Source organism: Semicossyphus pulcher, unplaced genomic scaffold (assembly GCF_022749685.1).
Source record: "Semicossyphus pulcher isolate SPU_LCO1_2020_fin unplaced genomic scaffold, fSemPul1.0.p SCAF_11, whole genome shotgun sequence".
NCBI classification, from domain to species: Eukaryota; Metazoa; Chordata; class Actinopteri; order Labriformes; family Labridae; genus Semicossyphus; species Semicossyphus pulcher.
The window spans coordinates 8,195,633-8,214,803 of NW_027211615.1; the positions used below are offsets into that span (position 1 = coordinate 8,195,633).

General features: G+C 42.3%; 1 protein-coding gene across 2 annotated transcripts in view; it reads left to right on the forward strand.

Annotated features, from left to right (window-relative positions):
* The first annotated feature begins 875 nt into the window (after positions 1-875).
* Positions 876-19,171, forward strand: part of slc24a4b (solute carrier family 24 member 4b) — a 42,001-nt gene continuing 23,705 nt past the window's right edge. For both annotated transcript variants that reach the window (XM_069656422.1, XM_069656431.1), the window contains exons 1-2: positions 876-1,613; positions 8,487-8,594. In XM_069656422.1, coding sequence (XP_069512523.1) covers positions 1,451-1,613; positions 8,487-8,594 — 271 coding nt within the window. In that variant the 5' untranslated portion in view covers positions 876-1,450. The remainder of the gene's footprint in view (positions 1,614-8,486; positions 8,595-19,171) is intronic.

The following is a 19,171-nucleotide window of genomic DNA, read 5'->3' on the forward strand; positions in this document are numbered from 1 at the left end:
CTACAGGGAGTCATCGGCTGGCCTGCTTGGGTGACACATTTGCAGAGCTGCCAACGAACAAACAATAATTACGGAGTGTAGCTGAAGCTAAATCCACTTAAATCAGCATTTTAAGCTGACACGTACGTTTGTGGAACATTTACAAGGCATAAAAAGGAAGTAGGCTAAATGCTTTTCCAGATATACAGCGCAATTGATTTGTTCCTTATTATGGTGATTGTTTGCCTCATTACTGCAGGACATATTTTACACACATTTAATTTGCTACTGCCACACTTACATAAAGGTCCTCATTCATTATACAGCATGCATCTCTAGTCAAACAGCTCTGTTTGTGTGAAGCTATATTCCGAAAAGCCATTATAATCTTGACAAAGAAACCCTTTAGGCGGTGAGAAATTATTTCATGGTTTTCAAGCAGTTGTGCCTGTGAGCCTGAAGATCTATAACCTCAATTATTCAGCATCAAAATGAGGAGAGCAGGTGAGTTGTGGGCCAGTTATTAAAGGAGCAATACAGATGTTGGATTTGGTTTCATAACACAGCAGTGATGGTGGGATAGGGGTGTTGTGAGAGACATGATAGGGCTTGCCCCGGCGCATCAATCCAATATTTACACGTTTGCTCTCACGCGAAAATAACGTGACAGATTTCCAGCTGTCCGGAGGTTTCACTGTGGACAGCTGAGAGATCAAAGACGAAGGAAAGCATGTTTTTCTACTGGCTGTGTGCTCCTCGGGAAAGTTAAAGGGGCCCGGTCTCATTGGACGCAATGACGGGCGCATAGTAGGAGAGCAGCTGGAAGCGAAGAGGGAGCTGATGGTCCTCTCTCTCACCAAGCAGCTCGGCTTTTTCTGCACCGAGGAGGCATTCACGTGAAGGGGGGAGGCGCCCGAGCCAGGCGAGCGGCACGACTGCTGCCCGAATCCAACAATTAACCTTGATGAACACAGATTGGTTTCACTTATCAGGCGCAGGTGCGTGGATTTCGCGATACGGCGCAGCTGAGCCATCCCATGTTTATGACCGGACACTGACGCATTTGATGCCAAACACAGAAACTACACGGATTGAGGATATTGCAGCTGGGTTTTTTTTTTTCACAGGACGGGATGCACGTTGCAATGGGAGCCTGTCCGATACTCACCCTCTTGCAGAATCTGAATTCAGGAGCATTGAATTGATTTGGAGACATATATCGGAATTTGACCGCCGTGTCATTGCCCAGCGTACCAGATTGTCTTCTTAGCGGCGGAGACAAGAAGGAGGGGAGAAACTGTCCGCTTCACTACTCTTCATCAGCGCCCTGCACGGCTTGAAATGAGGACCACATCCCGGCTGTGCTCCGTGTGAAGAAGAGGCAAAGCGGGGCGGCAATTTCTTTTTTTTTTTTTCTTTCGTGCTCTCAAGGACGCAAAAATAAAAGTGGCCGCCGGGCCGAGCTGCAAACATGGAGCGGGACGACACCGACACCGTGAGCGCGTCCAAAAAGACAATAATCGCCAAGATATTTAAAGTTCGCAAGAGGAGGGAGATGCTTTTCGTGCAGGTGTGCTTTATCTGCAGTGTCCTCTTCGTGGCGTGGAGCATGTCGGCGCTGTTGACCAAGACAGGTGAGTGTTAGTGTGGGGGGGAGAGATGGGTTGAGATGCACCGGGGCACTGGGAGCTGAGGATGGAGCAGAAATCTGCAGTGGAATCATGCACCATGCGCACAAATTCAACATATTTATAGAGCTATCTGTCATTTATCAGAAACATATGCTTTAATGTCAAGGGCATGGGATGAAAGCTTTGCATTTCTAAATGTATCAGAACCACCGTCCTGTCCAAAATGCGTGCGATGCCTCTGATTGTGGTTTCCTGCTCATTTAGATGAAGTGTGCAGTTTGTTTTAAAATGCAGCAAAAACTCTGTTTCCGGCCCATCACAGACTAAGTCAGATGCACATGTTATTGCCAGGTCACAGCATTTTTTTTTTATCTCAATATTGGAGCACACATGCGTCTGTGTGTCCGTGTATGCCGCAGTGTGCGCGCCGTGGCAGCGGCACGTTTTTAATTTGAGAGGCAGGCTCATAATCACGGCGCACGCACACCTCATGCCCCACATGCACACAGCAATCAACCCCAGAACGAACGCGATTTGGTTCTGGTTTGTTGTGTTTCGCCTTGTTTGGTTCAAATCTGCCCGTATTTTGGCTCCAGCGCAGGCACATCATCGGTCACACCACGCTGGAGCTCATCGTGCTCATAATGCTGGCATGATCGCTGCTGGCCCGGGGCTTCACACACCATTGCACACACTGGATCACCTCAATCACACTCGAGCATCACCATCATGCTTCCAGGTTCCGCATTGCCATCGAGGGAGGTTGATTTTTGTATTTTTTACGCAGAGGCCACTGACGATCATTTAAAGGGAGTAGGGGGGAATGGAGGGAGGGTGCGGGTAAACAGTGGGATGCTTTAGCTCCCTTAATGTTGCAATATTCATAGCCTGATGCCCGAGGTGTGCGCTGAGCAAACGACTCAGATGGCTGATCATGCGTGATGCGTGTGATGCCCACATGCGGGCACACACACACACTCTCCAAAACATACCCTTCCATGCGCACACACACACACACACACACACACGCACACACACACACGCACGTCCAAACTCTTACCTCAGGCCCGTACAAACACTGACACGCAGAGCATCCCACACAGCCTCACACACGGTTATGTAATCCAACGAGCAACCTTGACATTTTGCTGGTGAAGAATGATATCTGACACAGCACCGGGATCAGAGGTTAACTAGGCGAAACACACCTTGAGGGCAGTCGTGTTCATGTGAAGGGAACAATAAGACTGTGCCAACATGAATTTTGCAGACATTGTTTGGGGGCAGGGGAGACTTCCTGTTTTATTCAAATCAGAGAATTTAGCATTTTTGTGCTTGAATACGAAGGCCTGTTTTTGCACCTCTAACCTTTAACCCTGACCCTGCTCCTGTCCGGGGATCTGTCCATCTGCAACCACTTAGTCCCCAGAGCTGAATAATTCTCCACAACTATACTGTCCGACTGCCAACGCATGTATCAGGAGTTTTATTAATTACATTAAAAACAACAAGAGGCTTAAAAGATTATTCTGGAATGATATCATACATGCGAGTGCAAATCTGTTATCTCCAAAGGCGGCCATTGGGAGCAAAAGTACCCCCCCCCCCCACACACACACACACACTAACCCAACCACTCTCGCCTACTAATGGCCTGCCTCTTTTTTTTTTATTTAATCAAGTTCGCCTGACCCACACAGAGATTGTCATGTGAGGGTATTTGACAGAAGCTGTTTCTCGTGAGCTCCGGCCTGTTTGACCGTCAGCAGGAACAGGAGCAGTACTGGTGGTTGTGATAGTGGTTATGGTGGCATTTCAAGGTGACACGCATGAGAAGCAGAAATCCCCTCTGAACCGACGACACCCAGAGCTCTCACCCATAATCAGATCGGCCTAATTGAATAGCTGTGGCCTTCTCGTTGTTCAGCCATCACAACCGGAACGAGCATTTGTCATGTCACAGTAAAAAACCCGTGGCCCGCGTGCACCGCCCGTTTGATTGATAGCAGTGTGGGGGAGTGTTGATGTGTTGAACGGTCCAGATGGATGGGATTTGATGTACTACTCCTGGGTTACATCTCCATAAAGAGGGGTGGGGCGCGACATGCTGTCGTGCATGCTGATCGGGCTGCGTGTGTGTGTGTGACAGAGCTCCGCATGAGGGAGTAGAACAGGTGTCTTTGAGAAGCAGGGCAGGGCTCGGCTCTGACAGGTAGCTGCAGCAGGCTCACGGTGATGGGGAGGAGGAGGAGGAGGAGTTGGAGATGTTTTTGGCAGCAGAAAGGTGAACACTGGGAGAAGGAGAGCATGCTCACCGCACAGAAGGATTGATGGATGCTTGTCCTTGGTCCATCCCCCTGCTGAGCAGACCAGGAGGATGACATTACCACAGTGCTATTGTTGCTTACACACTTCTGTCTCCCTCTGCGGCTCAGTGTATTCTGATGGAGATGTACTCACAGCCTTCCATCCCATAAAAGCTTTCTTGCCTTCAAATGAGCAAGTACACCAAGCATCTCTTTTAATTTGTTTGCACTGCAACTTCTTTGTTGTCCTTAAGGATTAATCTGCACATTTAGTTTTGTGTCTCATTCATTGTTTGGTCTTTAAAGGTATAATCTCAAAGATCTCAGTTTTGTTCTCTTTGGCAGCACCTATGGCGATAAACGGTAATTGCGGGAGCACACTTCCCAGATATCCAGACAGTGTTGCATGTGTGACGTCCACGGTTGGCTCCGGTTGTAACTCTTGTTTTTCCTCGCTGACGGTCGCTTTCCTTTTAGACTGTTTGCTTCATCTGGGCATCAAATTTGTTTGTTTCTTTGGATTTTCACTTATTTTTGAAGTTGTATCTGTAGTCATCCATCTTTTCTTTGTTTGTTCAGCCATAGTAGATTACTGTTTACTCGCAACACTTGCAGAGACCGGAAAAGCAGCCGCTTAGCTCGGCCTACCCTCTCTGGCAGACCAACCACTGCTGGGTGAAAACTCGTCACTAACTGGGCGTTGCTTGTGATTTTTTTTTGTGAAGTCGCCACAGAACACCATTGTGTTATCTTATTCGGCGATAGATAGAGACTTAACAGACATTTATTTAAATGAAAATCTTGGAGATTATATCTTTAATGATCATATCATTTAACTGAGAACTGTTAAAATGACAAACATAACACGAGCTGTCAGAACCCTAAGTAAATTGAATTGAAAGCCTTTATTGTCATCGTATGACAGGATTCAACGAGATAACATGGGCCACGCCTGGTTGGTGCAAAAGGTTTAAAAGATCTTTCAATTTGAAAGACCCCAAATTGTTGAAGTCCAAAGTATTTAATTTATTAGGCTCTGAAGGGGACAGGATGTATCTGTTAAGCTGTAAAATGTAATGTTTTGTTTTCACGTGGGGAAATTAATAGAGCCTGACCGATATATCCAAATGGCTGATATTATTAGGCCGATATTTACCTATCAGAGATATATCTGCATGAGCGAATGTTTTCCAGCATGTGTCCATATATAACAGTAAAACATATATAATCAATAAAACAAACAATGCTATGGTGATTTGGAAATGGTGTCGTCATTTAGTTTAACCCCCGAAATAGTCTTTAAAAATTTACTAGTTTGAGTAAGAAGCATTTTGATTACCTTTGATAAGTCATATCAGTGCACAATCCACATAGAAAGGGTCTGTTATCATTCCAGCTTTATGCTTCACTATATTGGCCACAATATCGGTAATCTGTGAATTCAACCCTTTAAAACTGATATCATCTCAAAAAGCCGATATGCGTCCAACTCTAGGAATTTATAAACCTTGAAATCAAAATTACAAATCAACACAAAGTCAAATCACAGGATTCTTGGCAAGTTTATTAATCACAAAATTTCACGGATAATCATACTTTTTTTTAGACTTCTTGCTGAGAAACGAGCAAGGGTGGATTTGTTGTGGTTACTCAAAAAGTTCACGACCCCGAATCACTGCAGTCACTGAACAGGAAGAATTAGATGCTTAATCAAAGTGAGTCACGCCCACAGAAGACTGCAGCCCTAATTTTACCCCCCAACCAGCCCAGAGGTAAACAGACAGAATCACGTCCTCATTGTTTTTTCCTCTTCAGATCCTTGGCAGGGAGGGCGCATACTGAACGGGTCAATCACATGCATAGAAAAACACACACGCAGTTTGTCCCGCCATGTTTCATTATCCGGGAAACATCACAGATTCTCTGTTTGTAATAAAACAGAAGATTTCACAGATGTGGTCAAATGATTCTAAACATAACTGGCTGCATAAATTACATTTAGATGACGTTCTTATGTTAGGTCATGGATTATTTTCCAAAAAATTGCAATAATCTGCTCTGTCACAACCAGATTGTTGAGTTAATATGAAATATGAGCCCCTGTGTCTAACACATGACTCTTTAATTGCAATGTGTGACCAAAGCCATCATCTCTTGGCTCAGTGTCCACATGTTTGTTTGTCAAATTGGCATCCGTGTTCTTCCCCTGCCTTCAAATTGGACAGTGTTTTATTGTGAGCATAGCTGGAATAAAATGAAAAAGAGAAATTGGAGACCAGAGGCGGCCGAGGAGTGAAAGCGAGCTGGTTAGTGAGGAGGAACAGGTTGGAGAGATGACTGCAGGGTTCGGTCTCTTGGATCGGAGAGCTGTGGGAAGCAGCTGCAGTTGCCTCGTGGACAGTCTGTCGGTCCAGCGCCTGCTGATCGTCAGGCTGTCCAACTTGTTCTGGATTGAAAGCCATTTAATGAAGACATTTCTGTGTCAGCGCACCAAAAATACCTTTCGGCTCAGGTAGACGACTTCAGGACAGCAGTCACTGGAAGGCGGGAGAGGAGAAAATGTGGAACAGTGCCAAAGAAAAATGGTAGAAAGTTCAGGTATAGGCATCCCAACTACTAGGTTAGGATAAAATAAGTAACACTTGTTTTGTGAGTTAAATAAGGAACATGGGTTAGGTTACATAAAAGACATAAATTAATTTGTATGTGACGTTACGCACGTAACTTTGAAGAATTCAACCGTGACTTTTGGTTTCACCCCAGACTAGAACCCTGTCTCCTCGTTATAGCAACCTGATCGCCCTCCCAAACAGACTTTGTCACCTGACTTCCACTTTTGCTCATGTCTTTATAACGAATCTAATTATAAGAGTGGGCTGTTGTACAATTGACCCCCAAGGTCGTATTTTTAGTGAGGACAGCTTCTAATTTTCACAAGCCAGACTTGATTGTTGATTTTTGGTATGAAAACATTTGCCTTGATATTTGCCAATCACTTCTAAATAAACAGTACATTAAGAATGTTTGAAGCATCCCTAAAAGGTAGGTCCAATAACTGCGTGTGATGTCACTGACCATGTTACTTATCAACAGACCCTGTAGTTCCTGCCAACTCTTCAGAGCCTTTTTGCGTCTTTCTGCCCTTAACGTTATTGTTTTGATTCATTTTCAATACCCTCACCAGCGTTGTTTCCAATCCTGCCAAACAGCTGGACAAAGTTTGTAACTAATACTGTTGTGAGGATTTAGCAGCTAAAGATATGGATACTGAAAAAGAGCAAATTGAATGACTTGCTTACTTGGATGGTCCGTTCCGTGCCGCTCTATGCGTAAACTTGGCTGCTGCTGGCTAACTGATCCTCCTGGGTGAAAATGTGTTTACAGCCTGTTTGCTGTCCACAGGCATCCACAGCAGTCATCACAGCCAAACATTTGACAAAGAACAATGTGAACTTTGTTTTTACTTGGCTAAAACTGTTTAATGTACAGGAAAATAATTAGATAAGATTACAATTGTTGTTCATGTGAAGTCTCATCTTTGAGTGTTTTGACATTTGTAGACCATAAGGCACATGGTCTACAAATGTCATTAAAAAAGTTAATTGAAGCCCATCTACAAACACTTGTGCATTTCTATTTGCCAGTTTACGGTCACTACGCTAATATTGGTGAATTTAAAGTATATTCCATGTAACATTTGTCTGTACATTGTCTAACGATTCCAGTTTGAATACTACAATTTGTGACCTTTAAAGTGATCTTTGACTCCTTTGTGATCACCGTCACTTCCTTAAAGTGTCACCAGAAGGGGAATCATGAGTGCTCTTACGGAGACGTTCACATGGTCAGTGAGACGTTACAAATCGCAGATCATGTGAGTCATCTGCTGCATCAAAGTGTTTCACCACCATTGTGTAACCTCGAACCAACAGCCAGACAGAGGCAGTCTGCTGAAGAACAACCCGTACATGAATTAAACACAAACCACCTGGGAATACCCTCGTGCTCCTAATCGTACAGATATACAGCAGTGAGTCACTTCCTGCTTCACCAAGTCAAAAATGCATTTGTATGCAACCTTTTATAAAAATTGCGACTTTAAAGCGCTGCGCAGCTCGTTTTGAATGATTTTACGTAACAGATTTGGAGCTGCAGTTTTTTATGTCCTCATTACAGAGGCTTAAGAGCAGTTAAATGAAAAATGAAACTTGTATGCTCCTCCTCCCTCTCTCCCACCCTGACAACATAACGGCACAGCAGCTGCATGTTGATGATGTGTTGATGCGCCGCCAGACGAAAGTTTCATATCGACATAAATAAAAAACTTTTAAGGGATTAAAGAGGCAAACTTGTCTGGGATTAATGACGGCGATCATTACTGTGGCTGTTTTGGGTCATGGAACGTTCTCTGTGTCAGAGCGGCCATGTTGGTTTTGAATGTTTTCTAAAATGTACAAAATGGAGTTTCATGCTTTAAAATTCTGGAGATCTTTAACTTCCAACTTGTTGTGTGTTGTATTCTTGCATATTGAATGTATAATGACCAAAGCTGTTTTGTTTGCTGTTGCAGGTCATGGCATGATAGTGGAGGGCCATCCCAGCGTTGAGCACTGGGGCAGACGGCTAATGGCTTCAGCGCTAGAAAACGAAACGGAGCCAAAGAACTGTTCGTCGCCAGGTATGCTAATCTATGATTAAAGCTGCACCTATCACCTTTTTGAAAAATCACACTGCATTAAAATGACTGTGTAGTGTGAAAGATGTCACTCATAGTGATGGACCAAAAGAGAATTATCACCTGACTGCAGTTTAAACAGGCCAAAAAACACGTTTAAATGTCTTTTGGTTTTTTGTTGTAGTTTCATGACTCGCTACCTGACTGTTCACACTCTCAATGCTCGCAGCTGTCACCTATTCAGACACAGACACTCGCAAGGCAGGTTTTTCCATAAAAACAAAACCCTGAAAAACCCATTAAACACTTTCTGAATACCACAAATGGCTGAAAAGTAAAGTTAGCAACCACCTAGCTAACGTAGCGTAGCATTTCAAAGCTAAAAAGCAAGATATGTCCATCAAAAGCTCAGTTTTCACCTCAAATGGCAGACGAACAAAGTTAGCAACAACCTAGCTAACGTAGCGCAGCATTTCAAAGCTAAACGGAAAGATATTTCCCTCAAAAGCTCCGTTAAGAATACAAAATGAAGTGAAAAGAAGTTAAATATTTGACCTAACTTGTGTCAGGTGGTAAGAAACATGATGAAAAATGAAAAATGTTAGTGTTTTTCCATGTCTGCTGGATGTAGAAATCAGGCGATGGTTTGCTAACAGGTTAGCCAAAACAACATCAAGAGGTGACAATGTCCCATGCAGGCAAAAAAATAAATTAATACTGCATTAAATTAATAACTTCATATGAATACTATAGTCAAGATCTCTTTAATGTTATAATAGTGGAGACCCAGACAACACCAAAACAAATTAAGCCAGGAAATTTAATTTTAATGCAATTTAGACTCTTAAAAAAGATTTGATTATCTTGGTCTGTGTGCTCCAGTTCAGAATCCAGCAGTTAACAAACAGGGCATGACAAATACGGTCTGAGGTTCAGAACATATCTGTGGGTGAACTCTGTTAAGGGGTGTTTTGTTCTAGGCGAATAAACATTGAATCAATTAAACTGTAGGAAAAACTCAAAGTAGCAGCCAGTAGGTCTGAAGTTTTTGAGTTGATGCTTTAATTCACCTTGTCGGGCCTCTATTGTTCGACTCAGTTTAGATGACTTGCGCTGTAATAAGCACTGAGAGGGCTATTAAAAGAGTCCAATATTGATTATGTTAGAGCCTCTCAAAGGAAAGCAGCGTTCTCTATAATGAGTTATTCTGGACCGTATGCTGACAGTTCCACTCACACTGCTGACGTCTGCATCTGCTACGAAAACATCAAGGTGAAGTTTTCATGAAGGGATTGATTGAACAGGTACACAAGCACCTGGAAAATCATTTGTTTGGCTTTGTTTTTTTTATTTCCATGTCATTTGAATTTCCTAAGTCATGACCTGAGCTTTGTGTGATCCTGAATGACCCTGTGGGAAAGCATTAAGGCTGCAGGGTTAGATGTTTAGTCCCACATGGCCAATTCATGATACAGATATGCACCTCTGCAATGTTTGCAGACTAATCTCTATTCACACATTCTGCATGAATGCAGACTGTATGTGCAGGACCAGAAATGTTCTGGTTTCCTTTAGTAGTGCATTTGTAGTCCAAGTTGTATGTAACCAATCACGTATCAGCAGGCTTTGTTTGCATGCAGGAAGAACAGTCACTATGGAGAGCAATATTTGGGGAACGCAATCCGCAGTATAACGATCCCGTCATCTGACAACAATTTAGATTTAATTAGTCAAACAGATATGTTATATCTATCTCGACTCCAAATCCAATCTCACTTTTAAAGCTGCCGTGGGAAAAGGATGTCTTGGCTTGTCTATGAAGACGAGACGTTGACGAAGTAAAAATAGATCTTTGATAATAAAAACTCTGACGACATGTATGTTTTGTTTTCGTTAACGAGGCGAGACTAAAATGTTAATGGTGGACTGTCAAAATTGTGACTAAAGAAGACTAAGACTTAAGGGGAATCTAGACAGGAAACGCTACACAAGCTGTATTTGAAGCGTATTTTTGTAGGCGTGTGCCGTGACAGAACCGCTCCACCAGCCGTGTATGCTGCGCGGGAGGCAGGCATAATACGTTAGTAATTTTCTGCTGCTCCGTTCGAGTTACACGTCAAGTCTGCACGTCAGTGAAGCGCAGAAAGCCATTGACTACTATGTAAACACATGCCCACAACCAAGGAATCCATGTTAAACCATGTGATCTCTTCATTTTGGCCAACTTCGATTTCACTTTCCTGTTGATGTTATTGACAGGCTAGATGAGCAGGCAAAGAGCAATGAATATGTACATCTCCTCAACATCTGGGTACCAATCCTATTGATTCAGTCTCATTTGACTTCTACATCCTACATAAATACAGAATTTATGCACAATTAAGAAAGAAGTCTCCACGTCGGTTGCAAAGTTGTCTTCTTCTGTTTGTGGCAGACTGCACACTTTCGGCCTCACTGCTACCCCTATTTATGACCAGGAATCGCAACTACCATTGGCTAACTTTGAGACTCGTCTTTGCTGTAGTCGCAGCCGGTGTAGACTGCAAAATAGATGCTGCCGTGACGCTTACGTGTCGCGCACGTTCGTCTGATGCTACGGTGTCGGTGGAGATTCCCCTTCAGACTAAATCTAAAAAAGATGCCAAAATTATTAATTAATTAACACAGACTGACACCAAAATAAGATGATTTTGATAACCTCTAAAAATGTGTTCAAAGTCATGAAGCGAAAATATTTGAGACCTAAATTAGGATTTTTTTTCTACCCTGAAAATAAATATTTTGCAAAGTCGGCTGTAACTCGATCCTGGGACTTGTATTAGTATTTGTACACAGATGATGACACCAGGGGGCAGATAATTAAGGAAGTGATTTGTTTTTTGCAGCTTCACAGGTGACCCAGTCAGGTCTAACTGGCTATTACTTCATTACTGGTGGCAGCAGGCAGAATCCCTCAGCGATCGGTGACTCATTGCTGCGGTCACCTGCTGTTTTATATCTAAAAAGCAAAACAAGCTTTTATTGTTGAGCTGTTATGAGCTGTGTTCAGTATTGTGGCCTCTACAATGTGAACTTTTCAGACTCGCAGTCGGTTCCTTTTGAAACAAGCGCCAAATGACAAGATTATGTGCTGGAAGTTTTCCTCCTAATCCTCCAGGATTACCTTTTTTTTTTTTCCATTCAAATGTCTTCGTCAGCGAAGGCACCAGACTGTACTTCACATTCAACACATTCCTCATCGGCTCCAGTCGTCTTTGTCTCACACTGCCACTGTTCTGCTGGTCAGTGGGAGCTGATCATATGACTCTTCTTGGGTCTTGTGAATAATCCTGTTGTAGTTGCAGACTTCAGACACGTCAGCTGACAGCTTATTAAAACTATTATATAGAGGAAGAGAGGCTGTTTTTGTTCTATTTTTATGTTGCATTTACATGACATCATAACACAAGTAGTCCTTTTTGCAATTCATTTAGACTTAAAGGCCAAATTCTATTAAAAAAAGAAAAAAAAAACGGCCCATTGAGTTAAGATAAATGTACTTGTTCACGGTGGAGTTTAACATGTTTAAGGCAATGTCCGGTCATATGATAAATCACTGCCTCAGTATGAACAAAATGAGGATTAATTCAACTTTGTGTGATTTTAACCTACCAAAAAACAAAATCAGCTTAAGGAGCTTTTTTCGTCACATGATTCATGGACATGATTGAAAGAGAAAAAAATGGTTTGGAGCTCTTGTTCTCTCAATTTTCTAACTTGGAGTCATGCCAGCTTTGCCCTCATGGACTCTGTGTGTAGAGATATTAAAATGGCACACATTGATTAGCAGTTGTTGCTAACGACCAATTTTTGCATCAATATGTCTATAAAGAGGTAATTCGACGACTCGCTCCTTAAACAACCACAGTTAGCTCAGCTTTGACACTCCCCTATATTCACAGCAGAGCACGCTCTGATTGACAAACTATAAGATCCCCCCCCTAGTTTTAAATCCACCCAAGCATTGTTTTCTGAATTAATGTATTGGTCCGAATAGTAGACTTTTTTTTAACCTTGAAATACATCTGAGAAAGTGGGATCGTCTTCTATTCGGGTTCTGGACTTTTAAATGCCAATATACTGTACATTCAGTAGAGGGCGCCACTGATCTGTAAAACAACTGTACCCCAAGTGAGCAACCGTCAATCACGGTGATCATCCGGAACAATGTGACTGAAAAGTAGGCGAAGTTAACCAGCAACTGAGGCGGTGAAATAATGTCAATATTAAGATAATTATTATCAGTGCAGCAGAATCATAAAACAACTGTCAAGCAGCCAAGAAATACGGTGTCACAGAGTGCCGACGGCGAGACCAAAAAACTGGTCTTACTCTTACCGAACGGATGGTAACGGAGAAAATTATACCTCAGTCCTCAAAAGCGTCCGCTTCCAAGTGATTGACAAGAGAGTGTGTGAGTATGTCGCTGAAAAACAGAACGAAGGTATGCCCGTTACCAGGGCTGTCATCCAGTTGTTTCAAGACTGTTCTATAAATAGACCTCACTTTGATGGCTAATGATGATGGAGGGGGTTGTCTTATAATCAAGGTCGTCTTATACTTGGACCAATACGGCATATGCTCTTTAAAAGACGTTTTTATATTGGTGCATTTCGAACTCGTAAGCCAATTTTGATATTGGCTGTATTATTGGCTCGATAATATCGAATGACAGATATATCGGTCTAGCTCTAACTTGCACCTGTGTTAACAAAGAATTTGCATTGTTTAGAAGGCGAAATCTTTTAAACAGTTGAGAAAAGTTGGTTGAGAATTGGTGAGCTTTGAATTCACCTGAGGAAGACAAGAAAGTAGGAATCAGAATGTCTGCTTGCTGTCTTTACTATCCCCACATTCCCCCAAACTGAATGGACATCTTGCTTCAGGTGAGGGCAGCGAAGTCCCCCTGTAGTCGTAGTCATGTTTGTATCACAGGTCCGTGTGTTTGTCCTGATTCCCTGTGCAGAGCTGTTGATCCAGCAGCGGTGGCTCCGGCGGTGTGTGCGCACCTCAGGTGGGAAAGCTCTCGCCGCGGATGTGCCAGGGCTCGATTGGAAGAGAATTATTATTGGGAGGCTTCTCGTTTTATGCTGAGTGTATGCAACATCTGAAGCGCTGTTTAATTAAGCCGCTGTTTGTGGGCTGCATAGATTACACTCAGCCAGCTTTGGTCTCGCTGCCTTTTCCTCATCATTATTTCTGTGATCAGCGAGGGAGCCCTTCTCCGGGTTTCATGGGGTGCTAATGTTATTTTGCTTGTCCTGAGAGTTGTGCTAGTAAGGCGGCCATTCATCACAAGTGCCTCTTTTATTGGTCGTAACTCCTGGGAAGCACAAGGTTCTGTCCAAACTGTTTTTTATGCTCCTGCTCGACTATAATACGTGCTTGTAATCTACAAAAGAGTGCAGTCCGAGGGGCTGATATAACCTCTTATTATTCCTTATTTAACAGTCACATGCAGACTCTGAGTCATACCACCCTTGGGATGCTTTCCCCCCTGCAGCGGTCCCATGACGAATGACACACATGTGCTCTCATTTTAGCACCTAAATTTGACAAGTTGCAAAACCTCTGGAACAAAAGTGTTTCTATTTTGGTATTCAGATATTTTGCGAGCGCTCCCAGGCTGTGAGGAGATGCGTGTTTGCTGAGAAAAGACTTGAGGTTTACTCGGGGACACAGAATATTAGATTATGCTCTCTCATATGTTACCCCCCCCTCCCCTCTCCATGTGGGACAAACTGATGCCAACTATGCAGCACAGAAAATTGGAGAGGGGGCAGAGCGGCGTGGCTAATGTCCTGTAGGAGGAATAATTTGCTTTTAATAAAGATGCGGCTAATGCCATATCTTGAAAACTCCCACTTGGGTGGCCTAATTGGCCTGGTGTGAGTAGACGACAGAAGAAAGCAGACGTGCACAACAAAGAAAATGTTTTATGTCACTGTTTGTACTACGAATTAATCCGACAGGCTTTGATTATAGTAGTTTTAGATACGGCTCTAATCTGCCCATAGGCTGCTGGTGCACATGTTGCATTTTAGGCATATAAAATGATATAGGTGTGGAGGAACTCTAGTTAACCTTACGAATGCCTTTAGTTGATTTGGTGCAACTGTTTTCCAGCCAGTCAAGTTGTAATAAAAGGCAGGATTTGAGGTAAACAGGGGATGAACTATTGTGGTTATTTTGGGGGAGACTTTGGCTGCAGCATGAGGGGTAAATCTGCCAGCGTGTAGCGGCCAGTCCAAGTCGGAATGCAGGTTGGTCAACTCCAGGGAAACACCAGAAGGAGCCTATTTTAAAGGGAATTACACAAGCAGGGATTATGCTGCTGTGCATAATGGAAACTGACCTCGCTTTGCTTCCCGCTTGCATGCCAGTGTTGAAACAATGCAGCGGAGAGAGGGGAGCGCGGGCGAGAGCACCTGCAGAGGAAACGCTCTCTATGCGCACTGCAGTTCAAACACACCTGACCTCTTTATGTGCATTAATTCACATTCTCTTCTGCTTCTGTTTCGGTCACTCAAACTTTCATTTTGTCCTGCTTTTTGCCAGCTGTATGACCTTTTTTTTTTTTCATAAAACCAGAGCTATGAGGGACATTTCAGCAGCTCTAAAAGCCTTCAGTCACAGCAGTAATGTAGCTCTGCTCTATTTTTGTTGTTGCAGATCCGTACCTCGCCCCGAGGGACTTGTTTACCTATTCCCGCACACAGCTGAATGCATACGTTTCACAGTGGTGTCCCCTTTAGGTTATTGAACCAGGACGCTTCTGGTCCACCTGCTTTGGCCTCTTTCAACAGCCTCCCTACTCCCACTCACATACTCATCGCATAACGGCTGAGGGGAATTCACGCTAAAAGTAGAAGTGTGATAGGTATGCGAGTGTGTTCATGCAGGTGAAAATACATGCGTTTAAGTGCTTACATGAGCATGTGAGAGCAGTCGTACATGTGATGTTTGAGCATGTGAAGGTATTGACGTAAGAAGAGGATAATGTATTTTGTGTTGACCAAGCCTCTTGCTCCTTTCATGGCTCTATTGTCCAGATTTTCCCATAAGGCGACTCGTGATATTGTCGTCATGTTTGCAAGAATGGCTGAGTCGCAGTCGAGTCATGCTGCATTCACTGATGCATGCCGGAGCGAGCTAATTATCTAATGGACTAATAATGACCCGGAGGAATCGTTCTCCTCTGAAGAGTCTCTCGACTACTGTACCGGAGTGTCAAACGTTATTCTCTTAATGACCTGGCAGGTTTGTGGGTCTGCGTGCAGGCTGTGACAGAAGGTAGCGCCAGGCACGCCGCCAAAACATCTTGCTTGCATCATGATATTTTTATTTGGCTGTTTAATACATGATGGCGTCGTGTCAGAACGATCTATTTTAAGATTTAGGAGACACGGGATTGTAGAAACGTCCTCTTTGCTGCGTGTATGATAATAACTGGCGTTCTTTGCTCCGACCACCACAGTAGGAGGGTTAAGACTGGCCTGCTGTGTGCTCTGTCCCACCACTGCTCATATCGCTGGGAGAACAGACGGCACCCAATACTGAGCTCCATTATGTAACCGCACCATAATATCTGGAATAATATCAGATTATGGAATTATAATTGCACAAACGTAAAGAATAGCTGGCATGCTCCAGCTTTAATGCGTCAATAAATTAAGGTCATCCCCAAGGATTTCTGTATGTAGCACGAGACAGCTGTAGAAAGCTGCATGTGTGAATGCATTTAATATAAGGCTGACATTTTTAATTGATTCTGTTTATTACATTACTGAAATTAAAATGTGTAAATTTCCATAATACAAATTGTGTAGCAGTGCCACAACACATCCCAGACAGTATACAGTTGTTTAGAGTACATGGAAAAGCAGGAATCTCGTGACACCGGTGTCAGGGACCGTGTACAAATTATTGTAGTATGGAGGTGAGGCTGAACATGGATTCCTTTTTATTAAAAGAAAAACAAAAAAGACGGTTTAAGCAAGAAACACCCATACCAAAATATCTCAAAACAATAAAACAGTATTAATTTTATTTGTTTTTATTCATAGCCTAAACAGGGAAAGCAATAAAGCAATATAAAGTGATGTTTTAAGTGTTGTGTATCGTCACTTTTATTTCAATAAAAGAGCAGCTCCAGTCATGTTTAAAGACATATAAAATCCTTGTAAAAATCCTCCCAAGGCATCTCCTCCTTCTACCTCATCAAAAATTCCTGAATCTGCATAGACCCCACCCACTATGTACTACGTTTCTCCTTTCGTAAAACTACAGCCGAAAACAAAACACGTCTCTGTCCTCGTTTGTTGGCAACTTATTGAAACTTAGATCGCTTGAAATGTAATAATTAGTAGTAGTAACGTTGACGTTAGTAGTCAGTAGGGAGGTTTTTTTTTCAAAAATTTACAAGGTTAAACACTTGGAAAAAACACATTTTCACTGGAGGCTTTAAGCAAACAGTTATATCCGTCACCAACTGAGTAAACTGCGCTCAACACGTGGAGTTAAACTTGAATTGTATTTTGGGCTAACTTTGACATTTTTATTTGACTTTTTTTATTTAGGGAAAATATCTGGCAAAGTGTTCCACTATGGCCCGCTGTTTCCACTGATTAAGTACTATTTCATCTTTGTATTATCCTGTAAGGGAAGGCTGAAATAAGATGTATAAATCTGGAGCAGGGGAAAAAAATCCTACTTGTCTCTGACTACCCTTTTTTTCCCATCCCTGCCTTTCTAATAATTTTCATGCTGTCCCTAAATGACCAATATTCATTCAGCGACAGCAGCACTGCATCTCATAAAATCCTCCCAACACTTCTTGTGAGGACTCAGTGTGGACTTGTAATTACGTCTGGGGGAGATAAGAAGAGGAGGAGGGGGTTGGGGAGACAGATGAACAAAAGTGTTGCCAGTAATTTCTTGCATAAGCGCCACAGTCAGGTGTCCAAACAGAGAATCCAGGATATTTATAGATTTGAAGCTTAGCTTCTGAAAGGCCTTTTTTTTTTTTTTTTTTTCTGCCTACCACGGCGGTCCAGACATCCCCCGTTCATGCTCTCCCTCCCTCATCGCCTCCAAAGAAGATAGCAAACACAAGAACAGCAGGGTAATAAAAGTTGCTTTAGTTTTCCCCTTAAATAAAGTTATAAAACCCTTGATTTAGCATAGCAGAGTGTATTCTGAAAGCAGCTTGCTTGGCACCAGTCATCTTAATCATGATTACCTGAAGATTAAGACTTTCTGGTGGTGTTAATAATAAATTGGCACTTGTCGTTTGATTCAAGGTGTCAAATTATATCAGTGCAAGTCTGTGCCTGAGATGATGATACTGCATGATAAATTAAAGTGGCAAATCATCAATTTTTTTTTAAAGTGAGCCACTATATTTTCTAATCAGAAGGTCTATGACTATCTTTGACACAGAAATATACTGTATAGTATTCTGGATATGCTTATATGAAACAGTAATGTACAGAGAGCAGGTTGTTATTGCGGAATGGAACCCCGACAGGGTGAGCAGGTTTTGTCTCACCGTAAAGGGGTTCCTCCACAATAATAACCTGCTCACTGTACATTATCCCGCCTATTGCACAGCTACCTACTTAGGAAATCAATAATTTGACACAAAATATTGATTTGGAAATTATTTTATTAATTTAAAAATTATATTTCTGTTCAAAGATGGTCCGTTACACTCACAGGGAGAGCCGAGTTTATAGGAACAGTTAACTCTGAAGCCTTCTTAAAATGAGCAAAGCTAGCTGTTATTACTCACATTCAAATGAGGTAACCCAGCTGTAAATGAGCTAAGCTAGTTGTTATTACTCACATTCAAATGAGCTAAGCTAGCTGTTTAAACTCATATTAAAACGAGCTAACAGAGCTGTTTTTACTCACATTAAATAGATTGTAGATCTCTCTGTCGTAGCCTTCAGTTTTTGCGTCTTTTAACCTTTATTGCTTTCTCTCCGCTGTTTTGTCTCTTTTTTCCCCTCTGTAAACCTACATCAAATTTACCGGATTTTACCGAAATTTCTTTTAGCAGATGATATGATTACAGCTAGTCCTCCGGATTCTGTGATTAGAGCCGAATCCCTAGCAATGGTCTGTTATTGAGAATCAAGTATTTTACACAGCCATATTATAAAAAATGTTAACCGTCTCTTTTAAGTACTTAAATGTAATTAAGTACTTGTAAATTATCACCCCAAACTCTTTGCAATCAAAATATTGTAAACTGTTAATGTTTGGTCAATTTCACATGATAAATTATTACAATGATTCATAAGTAAATATTAATCATCTAATAATTTCTTCACAAATACATCCCCACACATAATAATGATTTGCACTCTCAAATATATTTCTTCAGTTTCAATAAAAATGATGATGAACAATTCAACAGATTCACACATTATTTATGAACCTATTTATGGGCCTCATTTGAGATGCATCACTTGAGTAAATCTGTGTGTCGGTCCCCCTCCTGTGTGTACATCCTGTCCTGTCCTTGTGTTGGAATT